Consider the following 20,513-nt stretch of genomic DNA (forward strand, 5'->3'; position numbering starts at 1 on the left):
ATAAAAAAATCTTATAAGGGTTTCTTTAAAATGGCGAAATGAGGGAACGTTATAAGTAGATCTCTCGGGGATGGTTCGGCCGTACTATTGGAAAATATTTTAGATATATAATCGAGGGTAATATATTAAATTAAAAGAATATCTGACCTGTAGATATTTGATATTGGGAAATTTTGATTTTGGATAGTAAAAAATCGCCTGCAAAATGTTTTTCTTTAAATTTAGTACTACCTATTATAGTATTCATGGTTTACTAATGTTCGTTAATTTTTTATAAAGTTGCTTGTAATTCCTCTTAATTCCTGTGGAATTCCTCTAAATTTCTAAGGAATTCCTTGGAATTCTTACGGAAATAATTGGAATTCCTAGTAATTCCTATGGAATTCCTTGGAATTCCTCGTAATTCCTTGGAATTCCTGTAGAATTCCTTCATAGTGTACACCATAATTCCTCTGCGGTTTACCCCTCGCGTTTTATTTAGTAACCAAATAGTTATTTTTTATACAAGACGATAAAATGGTTCACGAGCGATGAGATCGCGAGTGAATAAATTTCGGTAGACGATAATGCAATTTTATCGTCGTGTATAAAACAATATTTTTTTTTCATAGCGAGTTACGTTTTAAAAAATATTCAGAAATTATTATTTCAAGGAATTTATTACGAGTAGAAAAAATATTGTGCTGGGTTGGCGTTGGTTTCTATGCAATTTGACAAATAAATAAAGCTGTCTCTTTAGTTGTCAGTTTTGAGTCAATATTTTTTAATTCTCTTTCGTGTCGAACGCTGATTGAATTGGATCCAGAAATGACTCGAAACGAAATAACTAAATTACCAACAGATATTCAGGCTGAGGCGACAAACGCCATATCCAAACTACTTCCATTTAAATCCCGAATAACTTATGAAAAGGAATAGAAACATTTTCAAAAATGGAAGCAATTAAAAAACATGCGAGAAGGAATAAAGTTTTTAACCTATCCTCGCTGTTAAAGTATCATTTAATCTAACCTGGCGGTTAAAGTACTATTTTATCTACTATTTTTAATAGATATAAGGCAATTTTAACAGTTGTTATGGAAAAAAAGTATTTTAAAGTTTTGTATTTGCATCTTTATACACTTTCATTTTTTTGTATCTTTTTGACTGAATCATGCGAAATCATCTAAGTATTCACTTAGAATAATAACACTTCAACAAGAATTCAAAGTGTGTGAAATATATCAGCTACCTACAGTATGTCCCCGGATTGTCTTTACAAGAGGAAAAACTTTTTTATCATTGACATTTTGAGAAAAATGCGTTCTTCATAAACATTTTTGCTTGTACTAAAATTAGTCCAGTCATCTTAGTCGAAATAGGGTAGGAATCTGGGAATTTAAGATAACCGGCTGTAAACTCGTATAAACCTTTATTTTAACATCCTAAAACATGTCTCAAAACCTACATATGATAGCGTGTGCGCGATTTGTAGATAACTGAGGTCAAAGGTCAAAAAATGTTTTTTTTGCGCATTTTTTGCAAATATCTCGTTCCCTTTCATATTTACGCTATTTATATTTGTTATAAATATTGTAGAGGATAAAATTCTCTACAACTTTTGTTTCAAACATTTTATTGTACCTCAAACCGTTTTTGAGATAGAGATGAGCGCACAGTCTTTCATTATGTACGGTATCATTCAAGTTCAACCTGTAGTCTCGGTCAAAAACACGCCATATAAAGTCCGTTAATTATTGAAAAATATATAATTATAAATAATTTACATTTTTTCATAAAAGATCATATTGAATATAAAATTTTTTTTTCATAAATTAAGTATATCTTCGTTTAATAACACTTACCTCTTTGTACAATTAGAAAATTATTAACAGAAATACTTTAATTACATTTTAATTATAGATAGATTTATACTAATTACATTTTAAGTAAATAAAAAGACAAGAAATACTAACTTTTTTAACTACTTAAATAATAAAAAATACGATTTCATACATTTCTCATGGTTGAAATTAAAAAAATCGAATAAAAATAAAAAGAACTCCATGTTCTTATTTTTAGTTTTCTTGTTCTTCATCATCATCGTCGTCTGGTCGTTGTGGAATTTCAAATGCTTCTTCATTTTCATCTTCAAGGACATTTGTCTCCAAGTCTTCTAGGATTTCGGGGTCAAATGTACCATCTTCATTGACATCACTCTGATAGGGTGAAGCATTGAGACAAGCTTGCCCATTACACTGGCCACAAGCTAAAGAGCACGGCAACCCTGATTTCCTGCATCACATCGCGAACCACAACCATTGTTGCAGTTGCAGAATATTTTGTTAAGCAAATTTTCTGGAGCTGGAGGTAGAATAGTAGTGGTAGGTTCCAGGAATCCATTACGCATTATCCAACCCCAGTCCTGGGGTTCTAAATCATGCCCTAACCAAGTCTGAACTTGGTAGTAAACACGATTGAAATGTTGTTTTTGATCGAGACTACAGGTTGAATTTGAATGATACCGTACATAATGAAAGACTGCGCGCTCACCGCCCTCTATCTCAAAAACGGTTTGAGGTACAAAAAATTTTTTGAAACAAAAGTTGTAGAGAATTTTATCCTCTACAATATTTGTAATGAATACAAATAGCGTAAATGTGAAAGGGAACGAGATATTTGCAAAACATGTTCAAAAAATCGAATTTTTGACTTTTGGCCTCAGTTATCTACAAGTCGCGCACACGCTATCATATGTAGGTTTTGAGACATGTTTTAGGATGTTAAAATAAAGGCTTATACGAGTTTACAGCCGGTTATCTCGAATTCCGAGGTGAAACCCCTAAGATGACTGGACTAAAAATGGTTAATGTCGTTTATACTTTTCCATATATTGTATTTGGAAGAATTTAATCATCTTGCATCGGGTGAGCTATTTTGGTGTGCTTGTTCAGGTTTGACCTGTTGGAGTAAGCCTTTGAACATACGGGGCACACGTTAGATTTGTCACCTACAAATTACAAGGTATTACAGTAATTTCAGCTAACAGTTGTGGTTACAGGAAATATCTATACAGGCCCGTTCCTGCGGTATCTGGGGCCTGCACGTAGGCGCCAGATACCGCAGGAAGCATTCTTTGGTGGCCCCTTTTTATATTTAAATCAATTCTATATTTTAATCTTAATCTCAAAAATTTAAAGAATTTAAATTCTGCGACAAACGAGCAATATGTAATTGAAAATGTAAAAAAACTATTCTAATTAAAGTATAAAAACATTTATTAAATAAATAAAACAAACAAAACCACAAAAATATTTAGTAACAAAAATAGTACAACTGACCCATTTTATATGAAATACATTAAAACAATAAAATAAAAATCGGAAATAATATACATGTACTGATTTCTTTCGAAAATCGACAACTATGAAACTATAGTCCCTTCCCCGATACAAACGGCACATTGTGAGACAGGAAATTGTAGAGACAAACAAGCCCTATAACATAGGATACAACATTTTAATGAACAGTGCTTTCCATAAAATCAATAAAACGAAAAATATACGAAATAATATACATGTACTGATTTCTTTCGAAAATAGACAACAATGAAACTATGATCCCTTCCCCGACACAAACGGTACATTGTGAGACAGGAAATTGTAGAGAGGAACAATCCCTATAATATAGGATACAATATTTTAATAAACAGTGCTTTCCATAAAATCAATAAATTGAAAAATATACGATATAATATACATGTACTGATTTCTTTCGAAAATCGACAACTATGAAACTATGATCCCTTCCCCGATACAAACGGTACATTGTGAGACAGGAAATTGTAGAGAGAAACAAGCCCTATAACCTAGGATACAACATTTTAATGAACGGTTCTTTCCATAAAATCAATAAAATGAAAAATATACGAAATAATATACATGTAATGATATCTTTCGAAAATAGACAACTATGAAACTATGATCCCTTCCCTGACACAAACGGTACATTGTGAGACAGGAAATTGTAGAGAGAAACAAGCCCTATAACATACAACATTTTAATGAACAGTGCTTTCCATAAAATGAATAAAATGAAAAATAAATATCAATACCTGTCATCACTGACATAAATTAAACATGTTGACTAAACATTATTTATGAAATGATGAAGGGTTGGCCCAGAAACCGGTTGTGGGAGTGGAGCTTGACCCCCCCCCCCCCTTACGACAAGCAAAACAATTTTCTTTTTACTTTTTATTTTTCCTCTACTTTCGATTTTTCGAAATTAGAAAAAATACACAGCTAAAGCCAAGAAAATATTATTTATTAACATTATTTATTAGACTGAAATCATAAATTTGAAATGATTTTTTGTCAAAAGTTTAACAGAAACTGTTTTATGATAATTTTTTTGATAATTTTTTTGAAGAAAAATTTATGATTAATTTAAAAAAATAAAAAGTTCCCAAATTTATAATTTCAGTCAAATAACTATCTACTCAACATGTTTATTTTTTTGTAAATAATGACACGTATTGACTACTTCCATTCTAAATATCTTCAGAACGGTTGCTCGTAGCGATTTTTACCAAGAGATATTTTTTACGTAGAAAATCACTGGAATGTTTTTTCACTCAGTAGTTTTATACAGGTACGGACAAAAAGTTATTACTCTTCGAAACAGTTAAAGCACATGTAGGTGGCGCCCCCTACAAATAGGAGTCATATTGACATCAAAATCAAATTTCTCATGTCAAAAAACTTCCAGACACCAATTTTCCCTTATAATATCACAAGAGCTTAAATTATTTTCGGAAATTTTTTTGAGGGCACGAATATTTTGAAAATTATCCCGAGTCGAAGACGAGGGATAATTTTCCTAAAATATTCGTGCCCGAAAGAAAATTTCCAGGAATAATTTAAGCTTGCGTGGTATTCGGTAAGAAAATTTCACACCTAAATTTGAAACAAAAAATATTAATCCAACATGACATTTTAAAATAATTTCAATTTGTTAAGTTGGCCAAGGTATTGATGTTTTTGACATATTATGTGTTTTGTCATTTTTGTTTGCAAGTCTGTCATTAAGCTATTACTAGTTTTAAAACGTCTGTACGTAGAGTAAGAAGTGTATAGCGAAATGTCGCGATTTGGAAAAGTAAACCAACAAGTCATTAAAGAAGAAATTGAAAATATAAAACGAGATAACAACCGAAAAATACCAGCTTTAGTTAAATAAAGGCGGCAGAACTATATTTTTTAGAACATGGCAATTTCGAAGAAATTCATATGTAGGTATATCTAACATATTTCCTTAAATAAAAAATATTACCAACTTTAGTTACATCAAATGCTAAAACTCAAATGGGTAATATTTCAATATATAGACATTGTAGTTCATTCACATTATGATTGTAGATCTTATGTTTACCTTTTCAATTGTCAAAAAATTTCCACTAAAGTTTCGTGGCGCCTCGAAAAAATTTCCGGAAATTTTTTCAGTTGCCATGGTAACTAGTCAACATTAAAGCATGTTATTGGTTGAAAAGTAGAGGTGTGAAATTTTCATCCAAATATTGACGTTACTTCAGAAATTATTTGGAAAAAATCAAAATAAAAATGAAAGATCTACACCCTGTATCTCCGAAACTAAGCATTTTAGGACATAAATTTATACGAACTTTTTTACTTATTTTGCACAATATGCTACCGAAGTTTCCGGGATACAGTTCGGACCACCCTGTATATTACTAAAAGTATTTAACCTGTTTATTCCTGTAACCACTAAGTCATGTTCATCCACCGTTCATATACAATAATATTACCTGACTGATCGCATCCTGTCTGTTCTTTTTTTGGTGGTCGCAGGTGAACCATGGTTTGGTGGATTTTCATAGCATATTTCTGTTTGAATTCTTTGAAGCATATCGGACAAATAAACCGTTGTGCATCACCACATTCGAATTTTATGTGTCTTAGCAAAGTGTGCCTGTAGGAGTACGTCTTTAGGCAGTTAGGGCAAGTATGTGAAGGTACAGCTAAAAAAATACTAAGCTAGTATCACTATATTTTTGGAAAAGAAGAGTACAAAATTCGATTTTTTTCGATAAAAAAATAATGCAATTATGTAGGTTTATATAAAACATATATTTTAAATAAATATTACATTAATAATACTTCCTCTAACAATACTCTAGTACGTAAAGTACAGAATAGTTCACTTTTTGGCAGCAAGACTTTAACAGTGGTTAATTTGAGATTTTAAAATACAGGGTTGAAAAAAACTTCTTTTTTTTTATTAAATATCTCAATAGTTTCAAGTTCTATCAAGAGTCTCTTTTTTTTCGACAATATCAACACCCTGTATTTTTAAAATCAACCACTTCTGACACTCTAACTTGACATTTAACATAAGCTTTTTATGACTGTTAAAAATGTCCTGCTTTTGAGAACTAGATCGCCTTGTAATATGAAAACAATACATATGTTAAGTACATTATATTTTGAGATTTTTTGAAAATTTTGAAAATACATTCATGACTACAAAGAATACATGTATTTAGTCACTGCGTCAGATATTTTGATGATGTCCACGCCATCTTTTATTTAATTTTCCTATTGATTAAATTCCCTTATACAGGGTCATTGTTTTATAAGTTAAAACAAAAAGCTAAATACAAAAGTTACAGGATTTTTAAATATCTATTAGCGAGTAATAAATTTAAATAGATAGGGTCTGTCATAAAGTATGTTCTAATAATAATGTTCTAAATTACAAACTAATAGATTAGGTATCGTTACATCAAATATTAAATTCTATTCGGTCTAATGCTGTCGGTGAAGATGATTTATCAATTAAAGCACTAAAGCTGTGCATGCCTTACTGTGGTAAAGCGGTAATAAATATAATTAATACTTCTATTTTAGACAATGTCTATCCCGAAATATCGAAAAAAGCTATTATAACACCTCTCTGTAAAATTTCCAAACCTTTAAATAACAACGATCTAAGACCCGTGAGTATTTTGCCAGCAATTTCTAAAATTATAGAAAAACATCTACATAATCAAATTGTTTCATTTGTAGATTCAAATAAACTAATACCTGAATGCCAATCTGGTTTTCGTAAGAACTACAGCACTACCACTTGTTTACTAAAGCTGGTTAATGATATTAGAACAAATCAAGAAAATAAAAATATGACGTGTCTTAGCTTACTAGACTTTAGTAAAGCATTTGATACTCTAGACCATTCATTGCTCCTAGCAAAATTACAGTATTTTGGATTTTCAGACGGCTCTTTAGAATTGATAAAAAACCTTTTAAAAGATAGATCACATGTGTTGTCATGAAACGGGGAAGTTTAAAACAAAAATCTAGTTATATTCCTATGATTTCTGGGGTTCCTCAGGGATCTATTCTGGGGCCATTTTTATTTTCGTTATATGTAGCTGATATGGATAAGGAATTACAGTTTTCTAAATTGCAGCAATATGCAGATGATTCTTAAATTTATTGCAAAATAGATACTAATAATTTGGCACAATTTCAGTTAAATTTTAACGACGATCTTAATAAAATTAATAAATATGCTCTGGATCATAATTTGAAATTAAATGCCGGTAAATCTTGTGTTATAGTATTTGGTAGTGATATAAACAAAATTACAAATACGGCTGATAACATGAATATCCATATAGATAATGTAGCGATACCCATTGTTACAGAGACTAAAAATCTTGGAGTCTATTTTCATGCGAAGCTTTCTTTTCAGGCACATATAACTACTAAATTAAAGGCTGCTTATATAGGGTTGAAGAATTGTTCGTCTCTTAAGAAATATATACCATCAAAGACTAAGTATCAATTATGTGACACACTTATTTTATCTTTATTTGATTATGGCGATGTTGTTTATGGTACATCCATAAACGCTAGATTCTCTAGAAAAATCCAAATACTTCAAAGCTCGTGTCTACGGTTTTCTTTTAACATTCCTTTTAGAGATCATATAACGCCACATCTTAAAAATTTATCTATTTTATCCATGACTAACAGACGACAATTTCATTTAATGACATTCATTTATCGAATTTTAACTACAGAGCAGCCTCCCTATTTGTTCTCATTGTTTCACTACGTTGACCATGACCATTCGACTAGACAAGTGCATTATTTTAAAATTCCTCAACACCGAACAGCTAACTTCTAAAAATCTTTCAGTTTCATAGCGCCACATTTGTGGAATAATATTTCTAATAACTTTAAATCCTTTACAGATTATAAAAAACAAATTAAAAATCATTTACTAAATTCGTAAATATTATAATTTCTTCAACTGATTTGTGAGATCTTGTTCTTCTGATATGCCCGTCATTGGTTGCTGTTCCGGTTTTTACACTGTTTCATTATGCCTCTCTGCTTATCTCCGCTCATCCCTGATAAAATTATATTTTCACTTTTTTTTATATAATTTTAATTTTTTTAATTCTGTTTATTTTTGTATTTTAATTTATTTCTATTTTGTATTTGGGGTCGCACCATTCTGGCACTTTGTGCCATTGTATCGGTTTTTTAATCGCGGTGCGATCCCTTTAGACACACATTTATTAATACTAATATTATTCTGTAAAACTTAATGGGGTCTAATAAAGAAATTTGAATGTGAATTTGAATTTGAATAAAGTCGTGGCACTTTTTTAAATAGAACCCCTGTATATTATTACATATTTCATTCTTCCTTCAATTTGAAGCAAATATCGAAATGTACCTCAAACCAACCGTTTCCGAGTTATTGACTTTTGAAAATACCACTTAAAAAATTTGATTTAATTAATTTCGATGTGTTTGGTTTCATTTAACGATACCATTCTGCGGAAACTATGATACTTAATAATATTTGACATTAGTTTTCAAGTTAGTATTATTAGATGTATAAAATGAGATTACTTATATCAAGATATTGCCTAAAATTGAAGGAAGAATTGAAATATGCAATAATATACAAGGGGTTTTATTTAAAAAATAAAGTTTGATGTGCCACAACTTTATGACCATTGCCTGGAAACTTATATGGTGAAATTTTGATAAAATAATTTAGTACATACTAAAAACACGGTATGTCGCTAGTGGTAGGAAAATAATTTTTAGAGGTTACTAGTTTATTTGGTTGCCTGTGATATGCATATACAGGGTGTTTCCTAATTAATCTAAAAAATAAAAAATCGTTATAAAACGAATTAAGGCGGGCTCTTAATAAGTATATTTATTTTTTTCTGTTTGATGCACAAGAAGAACTCAAAAGATCAATTTTGTTAAAGAAGGATGGCCAGTCAAGAAAAAAATATATTTTCTTTAAAAAAGCAGTGGTGTACCATTTATGTTGAGAAAAAAAATTAATTATTTTAGGGGCGCTTTGACCAAAAATTTTACTATTGAGTTTCATATCTATCTTAATAGTAGATTATTTTTTTTTAATTTTTAACACCCTGTAGATCAGAAAGGAAGTACTTTAGGCTCAATGGTTATATAAAAATTGTTTTAAAAACACATGAGGAATCACACCATAATTTTTTTAGACTAATTCGAAAACACCCTGTATATTGTTAACTTGACAATGACTGTTGATAAATCAAAAAATACCTTTTCAGTGAAAAAAGCCTGATTTTCGCAGGAAAAATTTTGATTTTTATTGAATTTGGGCCTGCGTCTGCAAATACTGGTTTGTTTCTTAATTTTCTATTTATCTAAATTTTAAATATCATAGCCAGAAAGAGTTTTATTATTTATTAACTGTAAAAATGGTGTCTTCTTGTTGTGTTGCATCTTGCAAAGAAACTAACAAAACTGCAAAAATGCACGTGTTTCGAAAAGACGATAAGGTATGTATCTTAAGGTGCGTATTCATTATCCGCACGAACGAACGAACGAACGAACGAACGAACGAATGTTCGCTAGTGGTATGGACGGGGACCGCACGAGAAGGCCGGAAGCATTTGTTGGCGAACGCCTTTGATGTACCGACTTGAAACGGATGGTCGAGCGAACGAACGAACGAATGTTCGCTAGTGGTATGGACGGGGACCGTACGATAGAACCGCACGAGAAGACCGGAGGCATTTGTTGGCGAACGCCTTTGATGTACCGACTCGAAACGGATGGTCGAACGAACGAACGAACGAACGAACGGCCGCATGCGTTCGGTCCCCGTCTAAATATACCGCACTTTCATTCGTTCGTTCGTTCTTTCGTTCGTTCGGACAATGAATACGCACCTATAAAAGAAAAATATATGGTATGTATTCGTTGTTTGATTATTTTTTGCTGATACTGTAATTTTGCTAATAATCGACCGTTTCCATACTATAGCGACCCTGTATAATAGCGGCCCTGTGTAAGCGATATCAATTAAATTTTTAGTTGCATTTTGATGATGTAAATCACAACTGTTTGTAGATTTATAATTAATATATTTTTGTTTACTAAAATATTTTGATTAAAAGAAAATATGTAAAAGTGGGCAACACTGTGCAACACTGGTCAAGCTTAGTCACGTGACTAAAAGTTTATTTGCTATGACCTATTACTTATGGATCATAATAATAATCTTCATACATTTCCTTTATGTTCCTATTTGATTGTTCATCCAGTTCAAGTTGTGTGAGGTGAACGTTGACTCGATGGTCCTTCAAAGAACTTATAGTGGTGAAAATTTCACCACATTCCAGACACCTAAACTCTTTCAAGTAGCGGCATTCGTGCTTGAGGTGTCTGCGCAAATTGCCCACATAGGAATACGTTTTTGAGCAACGTTTGCATGAGTACATACCTCCAACTAAAACAGAGCAAAAATGCTATTTACTTAGGTGAAAAAGAACTTAAATTTCTGCAAATTTCGATGAATATAACCACTGGGACAAAAAACTTCAAATAATCAAAATATTTGTTTTCAATTTTCAAGTAGTTTGTACAGGGTGTCCTATTTTAGTTAAAATCATACAGTATCTCCGTTATTCGTAACGATAGGAGGATGCGGTTTGCACAAACCTGTCCCACTTTATTGCCAAACGGAAGATTTCTCCTTTTGGAAGGAGGGTCTTTTTGAAAATTTTGTAATTTGGGACAGCCCCCGTATCTTCATTATCTGAAAGGTATCAAGAAGGTGAAAACCGATTTTTGTAGAACTTTCTACGTAGAATACAGTGTAATCTATTTTTCTAATAAAAAAAATATTTTTGTAAATAAGAACTACACTTCTTGTGTTTTTTCAAATGGAACAACCTGTATATATACATACTCAATATTTATTTTCACAATTTACTGCAATATTTAAAAGGTATCATTTTCTTATTAATAGGCCGCGATAGATAACAAAAAAATCAAAATGGTTTTTACTAAAAAGTTATTCTAGTCTAGCCTCAAATAAAATGTTATTTGAGACTAAAATATTTTACTTTTAAACTATTACCACTGAATCTCTGAATATGTTTTTCTTCTTTTTTTATGACGGGATTTATTATAACGGGATGGGTTTGCAAATATCTAAAAGCTTGCCTGATAGCATTTTCCAAGTCTTCAACATTGTCGTAGTTGCCACGATATATTTCATATATCCATAAATACAAAAATCGAGAACGGACAAATCAGGAGATCAGGGGGGCTATCGTATGGGTTCATTGGTACCAATTTATTGATTTGGGAAATAGCCATTTAACAAAATTCTAATATTTTCAAAGTTATGAAGGGGAAACCCATCTTGCTGAAAGTATATTTCACGTAAATTATCCAAAGGAAATATCTAAAAGTTCCGGTACGATTGCTTCCAAAATTTAAAAATAGCTGTAAAGAGTTAAGTTTCTATGATATAATAAAGAATTTATTAGTGGCTCCCAAAATATAACAAGAGACATATAGCAGTTTACTTTTAATAATTCTTTAGCTTCTTTTATTATCATACTAATAAAAATGATTTTTTAATGAAAACTTTTAACTATTGCAGTAAATAGTAAAAATAAATATAGAATAAAATTATATAAGAGTTTCTTGCCTTGAACTGCTAATATAGAAATTAATTCCACGCTGTGTTCGACATAATGTGGATCAACCTGCTCTCACTACCGGTTTCGGGGCCCTACCCCATCATCAGATGAGCTTGGGTCGTTTCCACAGAAACTCTTATAGAATTTTATTATATACCTAAAAACTGCAAGAAATTTATTTTCTATTATATAATTTGGGCTAGCCGAAAAAAGCCTTTAACTACTATCGATAGTTGTGCCTCAGTGGTACGAAAGTACTACCATTGCAGGCCGCTATCTCGCGATGCGGGACTTAATATCTTACCGCTACTTTACGACAAGTCGTATTTATATACTCTGCGCTGTGCTCGACATATTGTGGAAACGACCCAAGCTCACCTGATGATGGGGTAGGGCCCCGAAACCGGTAGTGACAGCAGGTTGATCCACATTATGTCGAACACAGCGTGGAATTAATTTCTATATTAGCAGTTCAAGGCAAGAAACTCTTATATAATTTTATTATATACCTAAAAACTGCAAGAAATTTATTTTCCATTAAATAAATATAGAGTGATATATATTTTTGAGAAGCGTATGGCAAGCCAGGTCATATAATTCATAAATATACAGGGTGTTCCATTTAAGAAAACATAACTTTAGTTTATGTCTTTAAAAATATACTTTTCGTAGAATAGCATACTACACCACTGTATTCTACGTAAAAAGTTCTACAATAAACAGTTTTCATCTTCTCGATACCTTTCACAATAACAGAGATACGGGGGTGTCCCAAATTGCAAAATTTTTTAAAAGACCCTGTAGCTCAGAAACAAAGAGGACTATAAAATTTTGTTTACAGCATCTTTCGTTTGACAAAAAAGTAGGATGGGTTTGTGCAAACCGCACCCTTCGATCTTCACTAATAACGGAGATACCGTATGGTTTTAACCAAAATGGGACACTCTGTACAGTGTGTCCCCTATACAGCGTGTTTTATGTAGTTTTCTGTAGTGATGTGAAAACCACATCTTTGTATCTGTACACATAAGCGAGATACCTCGTAAAATACACGAAAATGGGACACCCTGTACTACAGAAAAGGAGATATTTTAGTACTAAAGAGTTTCAGTGGTAACATTCCTAAAAGTTAAACACTGAATCATTATGTTCTATAGTACCTTTTACAATTTCGTGCCAATTTTCTATGTGACTCGCTCCATTTGACGAGTACTTTTTCTTTTGTCCGCTCGGAGACGTCTTGTGAATAGAAACCTGATGTTTGAACAGAGTTCCTCTCTGTGAAAAACTTTTATTGCACTGAGGACATTGGAACTGTCTCTTACAACTGCACTCGTATTTCGTGTGTCTATCCAAACTACGTTTGTGAGAGTACGTTTTTAAACAATTGGGACACACGTGTACAGTACCGTCTGAAAAAAATCGATATATGTAGTTAAATTTATTTATTTTCATTTAGCGTATGACCATTTTAAGACACAAAGTACGTGTATGACAAAAAGAAACAAGAATACAAACATTTAACAAATGTATACAGGGGGTACAGAAACTTCGGCAGTATATTCTGCAGATAAAAATAAGTAAAAAAGTTCGTATAAATGTATGCCCTAAAAAGCTTTGTTTCGAAGATACGGGATGTAGAAGTTTCATTTTTATTTCGATTTTTTCCAAATAATTCCTGAAGTAGCGTCAACATTTGGATGAAAATTAGTGTCTGGGAGTTTGTTGACATGAGAAACTTGATTTTGATGTCAATATGACTCCTATTTGTAGGGGGCGCCACCTACGTGTGTTTTACTTGTTTTGAAAAGTAATAACTTTTCGTCCATACCTGTATAAAACTACTGAGTGAAAAAAATATACATTTCCGTGATTTTTTACGCAAAAAATGTCTCTTTGTAAAAATCGCTACGAGCAACCGTTCTTAAGATATTTTAAATGGAAATAGTCAATACATGTCAATATTGACAAAAAAATAAACACGTTGAGTAGATATACTCTGTTTTTTTTTCTCAGGTAAGATTTAGACAGACGATGACAGAAGAAAAGCAGATTACGTCCCATATTACCAATCTATTTATTTCCCTAAAAAAATTCTAATATTTTTTAAGTTAACTATGGATGGGTTTAAATATAAATCCGTCATACGTCATCTCTTGTTGTTTTTAACCAGTTTTATTGGTTTACTTCAAAAATGACACATGATATTTCAATTTTATTGGTTTGACGGAACGATAACCGACAAACGGACGCCGATGTGTATGAACTCGCCTTTAGATTTCTGAGGCTTGTCAAAGTCTTGCCAAATTATAGGTTATAATTTTGCGCCAACCTATGTCAAATATCTGCGTTTTGGAAGATGATGCATTTTGATTCGTGTTATTACGTGTGTTTTGTGTCTTTTGAAGTCAAGTGGAGGAAAAATCGAGGAACAATTAACTGTAGACCCAGAGCACAGTTTATAGTTAATACTCGCTGCCCAGGCAGAAAGTCTTATACACCAATAAAGTTACCATCAATAAAGTTCGTATACCATCTCGTCGTAGATAAGTGCATCTCGAACATAGGACCATACTAAACACATACTAAAAACTGGAGTAGCTGTAAAATATCGACATCACACGATAGGTAAATAATGGATTTTAGTACTGCAGAAAAATAATGTCAAAAGGTACTGGTTTAAAAAAATTAAGATTAAAGTTAATTAATCAACCTTTAAGGTATAAAATTTGGTAAGTGTTATTATTAATAAAATAGTTCGTTTTATTTATGTTGTTTTATTAATTCCTGTGGAATATTACAAATTTGTATTTGTACACAAGTTATATTGATAAATATAAATAAAAATATTTTTTTCAAATAAAATAACTCGATTGCATTTTTTCAGTTTTATACAGTTTTTTTTCGCAATATTTTGAAGTAATCACTTATCAGTCAAATTTTAAATATATTAATTTCCCTCTATGATTTCCAGTTGTACCAACTTATTTCTTTGTAAAATAAAATAAACTACTTTGAAATTAAAATGACAGACACATCTATCAGTGTCAGCGATCTTGTCGTTGGACAGACCGTTATTTGACTGAAATAAGAAATTTAAGAAATTTTCATTTTTTTTTAATTAATCGTACATTTTTCTTCGAAAAAATGATGATAAAACAGTTTCTGTTAAACTTTTGACACAAAAACATTTCAAATTTATGATTTCAGTCTAATAGCTACTTAGTCAAAATGTTTATTTTATGTCAATGATGACAGGTATTGATAGTTTATATTCCAAATATCTTGAGAACCATTACTCGTAGCGATTTTTATCAAGAGATCTTTTTTACGTAAAAAAACTTTGTAAATGTATATTTTTTAACTCAGTAGTTTTATACAGGTACGGACAAGTTATTACTCTTCAAACCAGTTTAAAAATATGTAGTTGGCGCCCTCTACAAGTAGGAGTCATATGGACATCAAAATCAAATTTCTCATGTCAAAAAACTCCCAGACACCAATTTTCATCAAAATATTGACGTTACTTCAGAAATTATTTGGAAAAAATCGAAATAAAAATATTAGCTATTAGGACGTACATTTATACGAACTTTTTTACTTATTTTTATCTGCAGAATATGCTGCCGAAGTTTCCGGAATACACTTCGGACCACCCTGTATAGTCTATTGATTCTGAGTCGCCAATAGGAAATCTTTTGGTGTCGATAAGCTGTTTCAGGGCACTCCTCCACGATATATTTGACAAATCGCAAAAATATCGTTTCAAATGCATCCTAAATTAGTTAAAAACAGCTTGCTAAAACTAAACCTGTTCAAATTTGGCACGTGTTTTCAGCATACCCAAACTTTTAAAAAAACCTATTTACCACTTCGCTGTAAAATCAATAAGGGAGCCAATATTTGGACTAGTGATGGGCATTACGATTCCTTTTAGTGAATCGAATCACACGATTCAATTTCTCATATTGAATCGACTCCTACGATTCGTTCATTTGAACGAATCACATGCACAATTTACGTTTCATAAAAACATAAATCGTAACTGGCACTACCGGTGATAATTTGGTCGGACAATTACTTAAGGGACCAGAAAAAGAAATATATAGTTCTTTCATTTATTTTATGACATTTTATGGCACTGGCGTAATTGGATTGATTTTTTTACAAATAATATAAAATTATCAATCCAATTCATATATTATACTACAGTAAAACTTCCCATTTCGGCCACTTCTAAAAAGCGGTCACTTCTGTTAGCGGTCAATTTTCAGTTGTTTGAATTAATCTTAGGGGAATTCCTATATTAAAATATTTCTCAATAACGTTAATTCCGAAAGCGGTCACCGGCCGCTTCAAAGGTACATTTTAGGGAAAAACCCATTAAATTTATTGCCCCAATACCGGCCAAAAACCGAACCCTTCGAACCTTTTTTTTTGTCTAACAAGAGCTGTTTCAGGACACTTTAGGAAAGTCCAAGCAATAAACATTTATAATTTGTTTGAGAAATAGGTACAGAGAGTGACAAATACAATACAAATTCGTCAGTAGTTTGCTGAAATTTTTGGGAGATATAGAATCAGTTTAGTTTCTTACTCTGAAAGAACAGCAACCATGTCTTTGAAACGTAAACGTTTGTCTATTAAAGAGAAATTAAATATTGTCGCGGAAAGTGAAAAATATAACAGCAGTGCTCGAAAGTTGGCGGAAAAGTTTGGTGTTGGAAGAACGCAAGTGAACGACATTTTAAAAAACAAAGTGGAATTAAAAAAAATGTTTGAAGAAGAAGGATGCAATGCAGATAAAAAACGAAAGTTTCCTAAAACAGAAGGATTTGCAATCGATCAACTAGTTTACGAATGGTTTTGTAAGGCAAGGAACAAAAACATACCCATATCGGGAACCTTAATTCGGGAAAAAGCTCTTGAGGTATCTACATCCTTGAAACTTAGTGAATTTAAGGCTTCAACTGGCTGGTTAAATAAGTTTTGCAAGAGACATAATATTAACTTCAAAACAATTTGTGGTGAGTCTGCAGATGTGGATGAAGTGACTGTTGAAGACTGGAAAACAAAATTAACAGCAATCATTAAGGAATACGACACTAAAGACATTTTTAATGCAGACGAAACAGGGCTTTATTATATGGCAATGCCAAACAAAACCTTTGCTTTAAAGAATGATAAATGTGCTGGCAAAAAATCAGCTAAACAACGAGTGACACTGCTTTTCTGTTGCAGCATGCATGGTGAGAAGGAAAATCCGCTAGTTATAGGTAAGAGCAAAAACCCGAGATGTTTTAAAGGAGCGCATGTAGATAAATTGCCGATAGAATGGGTATCCAACAAAAAAGCTTGGATGACGACAGATATAATGACATCTTGGCTCAAAACCTTTGACACCAAAATGAAACGGCAGGGTAGAAAAGTTCTTTTATTTTTGGATAATGCCACGTCTCACCCAAAAATAGAACTTGAAAATGTTCGTATAATTTTTTTTCCTCCAAATACGACATCTCATTGCCAGCCGTTGGACCAAGGAATTATTCAAAATTTTAAATTAAAATATCGTCAATTTTTTATTAAAAGACTTTTGACTTTTACTAATACCGAAGAAACGATGGAAAAGGCTAAAGAGAGCATAAATTTGGCAAGTACTATGGTGTGGATAAGTACAGCATGGAAAAATGTTACATCGAACACTATAAAAAAATGTTTCCAAAAAGCGGGATTTGCAACCGTCAAAGGGGACGATGCATTTGACGAAGAGGACGACATTCCTTTAAGTCAGTTATCTTCAATTTTAAAAAACATGCCAGGAAGTCCAGATCTTAAAGAATATCTGACAGTCGATTCAGATGTCCCTACGGAAAATCCTAGTTTAGAGATGCAGGGAATAATCCAGGAATTTACAAACAACAAGGACAGACAGGACTCCACTCAAGCCGAAGAGGAAGAAGATGAAGGCCAAGACATTCTGTGTTCATCTATAAATAATATGAGTGAAGTATGTGAAAAATTAAGAGACATTCAGAATTTTTTGGTGATTCAAAACAAAGACGAACTAGCGGTTGATATTGCCCATACTTTGATGAAATTTGAAAGTGAAATTACAAAAATCAAAATTAAAAATTTAAAGCAGACTACCATTAATCAGTTTTTCACCATATAAATAAGGTTATCATTTTGTAACTTTTTAAAGTCAATTGTACATATGTATATAAGAATACCTATGTGTAAAATACATATGTATACATTGTAAGTTTTTTTCAAAAATTCTTATGTAATAAAGTTTTTTGTAACAACTGAATTATTTTTTTGTGCCAAAAATCTAAAACTGAAGATCATTTATTAACACTTATTGTGTGTTTGTACTACATGCTCGTACTTAATTGTAATTACTTTGCACGTTTCCAAAATAAAGGCATTTTACATTGGTATCTGTATTTTATTGTTCCCAATAGTGGCCACTTCCCTTAACGGCCACATTCCTTTGAAAATTTTTGTGGCCGCTATATGGAAGTTTTACTGTATTTATTAAAAACTTCTAAATACCAATTTAATAATTTTAAAGCATATTTTAAAACCGATTTAATAATCATATAATAAATTGTGTATAATACTGCATGATAAAAAAAATGGCGTCCAGTTAACTTGGAAATGAACATCGATGACATTCCCCATAAAATTTTACATATATAAAATGACAGCGATTTTCATTTCATAGCTATCGCCGACGTCGCTTTTTTTTATCACATTGAACAGAAGCCATATTTATTTGCAGTTGCATAAAAACACGGTTTCGTTTTTTAATCCGACATTTAATGGTTTATAGTCGGTAAATATTATTTTAACAAAAATATTAACGTTAAAATTAAATGCTTTATACAGATACTCCCGCACTAAGCACAGTATAAGTAAGTTTTTTCCTGTAAATAGCTTTCTTATCGTTTGCATTTTATGCCCATTATCTTTGTTTAGGGCTTTCGTTCAAGTCTAAATATTGGTGCCAGACTCTCTCTATGCCTATATCACCGCCGTAGAAACGAACTAGTCGCATTGTGATCCGATTCAATTCTTACGACTCCACGATTCAATTGAATGAACCGTATTGTAAGCAATATATCAATTCTCACGACTCTTTGAACGAACCAGCCGTAGAAACGAACGATCGCATTGTAGTCCGATTCAATTCTCACGACTCTTTTTTACGGCTCATCGTTCATATATATATTGTTCATATATACCTATTTTCTTTCTTCTTTTTATTAACGACATTGCTAACATAAAAATCAGTGGCAAAATATGTCTTTTTGCGGACGACACTAGATTCACTTGGAGCAACAAGGACGTCACGGCACTTCATAGGATTATATCAAATGACTTAATCATCATTAAATCTTGGTGCGATTCGAACCTCCTGAGTCTCAACATTTCTAAAACTAAAGCTTTGTCGTATAAAAACTCGCTGCAGCCTTTTGTACTTAACAACACCACCATTGACGTCGTAAAATCTGTAAAATTCTTAGGGCTTGTTGTAGACAATTCTCTGAAATGGGACATGTATATCGAAGCTTTATCGAAAAAAATTGAGCTCTGCCTGTTTTGCATTAAGATCTGTTTCTAAGGAGCTTAACTTGTCAGTGGTTAGAACTGTTTATTATGCAGTTTTTGAGTCGCACCTCAGGTATGCCCTTCCATTCTGGGGTACGTGTTGTGCGACTCAATTTGACCGCATTTTTAAGCTCCAGAAGAGAGCTGTTCAATATTCACTGGGACTAAACAGCAGAACTCATTGCCAGGACTTTTTTAAAAAATTAAAAATATTAACTCTTCCTTCCTTATTTATATTTGAATCCGTTTGCCTAATACGTAAGCATGTATCAGCTTCTTAAGAAAGGCCATCTCACACTTATCCACTCAGGAACGCGGAGCAAGATTTTTATCTACCTACCCCACGCTCAGAGTTAGTTAAAAGTTCAATATTATACATCTCGAAAAAAATGCACAATCACCTGCCATTTGAAATCAAATCCATAACATCATTTTCTTCATTTCGCAAAGCATTGAACTCTTATTTACTAGACAAGGCTTTCTACGCCGTAAATGAATTATATTTTGATAATCGAATTTGATCTTGTAAACATTGGTCTAATGTTTGCTATTGCTATATTTACCAACGACACCGAAATAAATTTATTTAGAGGTCATTGATATTTACTACAAACTAACTAAATATTTTTGAATATTATTTTTATTTTTTTTATTCTTTGACATTATAAACATTTATAAATGACAATAAGACAATATTATTTGTATAATGTTTTGTATTATCTTTTGTTTGTTTGTTTGTGTACCTTGTTTGTTTACTTTGTTTGTTTACCTTACCATTGTCTACAAATTGTAATTTTTTTTGACACTAAAGGCATTTATTATTATTATTATTATTATCATATTTTGTTAATCCCTGTTGGCCGCGATTCAATTCAACGAA

General features: G+C 31.9%; 2 protein-coding genes across 2 annotated transcripts; one reads left to right on the forward strand and one right to left on the reverse strand.

Moving 5' to 3' along the window:
- Nucleotides 1-10,237: 10,237 nt before the first annotated feature.
- LOC115889837 (zinc finger protein 814-like) lies at nucleotides 10,238-14,083 on the reverse strand. Its single transcript, XM_030909914.1, has 3 exons — nucleotides 14,077-14,083; nucleotides 13,180-13,431; nucleotides 10,238-10,815 (listed from the first exon to the last, which is right to left on the reverse strand). The coding sequence occupies exons 1-3, from the start codon at nucleotides 14,081-14,083 to the stop codon at nucleotides 10,568-10,570; spliced, it is 507 nt and encodes a 168-aa protein (XP_030765774.1). The 3' UTR covers nucleotides 10,238-10,567.
- A 2,551-nt stretch (nucleotides 14,084-16,634) lies between these two features.
- On the forward strand, nucleotides 16,635-18,191 carry LOC115889838 (tigger transposable element-derived protein 6-like). The gene is made up of 2 exons (XM_030909915.1): nucleotides 16,635-17,295; nucleotides 17,635-18,191. The coding sequence occupies exons 1-2, from the start codon at nucleotides 16,635-16,637 to the stop codon at nucleotides 18,189-18,191; spliced, it is 1,218 nt and encodes a 405-aa protein (XP_030765775.1).
- Nucleotides 18,192-20,513: the final 2,322 nt, after the last annotated feature.

This window comes from Sitophilus oryzae, unplaced genomic scaffold, assembly GCF_002938485.1.
Source record: "Sitophilus oryzae breed Bouriz unplaced genomic scaffold, Soryzae_2.0 scaffold_857_pilon_pilon, whole genome shotgun sequence".
NCBI classification, from domain to species: domain Eukaryota; kingdom Metazoa; phylum Arthropoda; class Insecta; order Coleoptera; family Curculionidae; genus Sitophilus; species Sitophilus oryzae.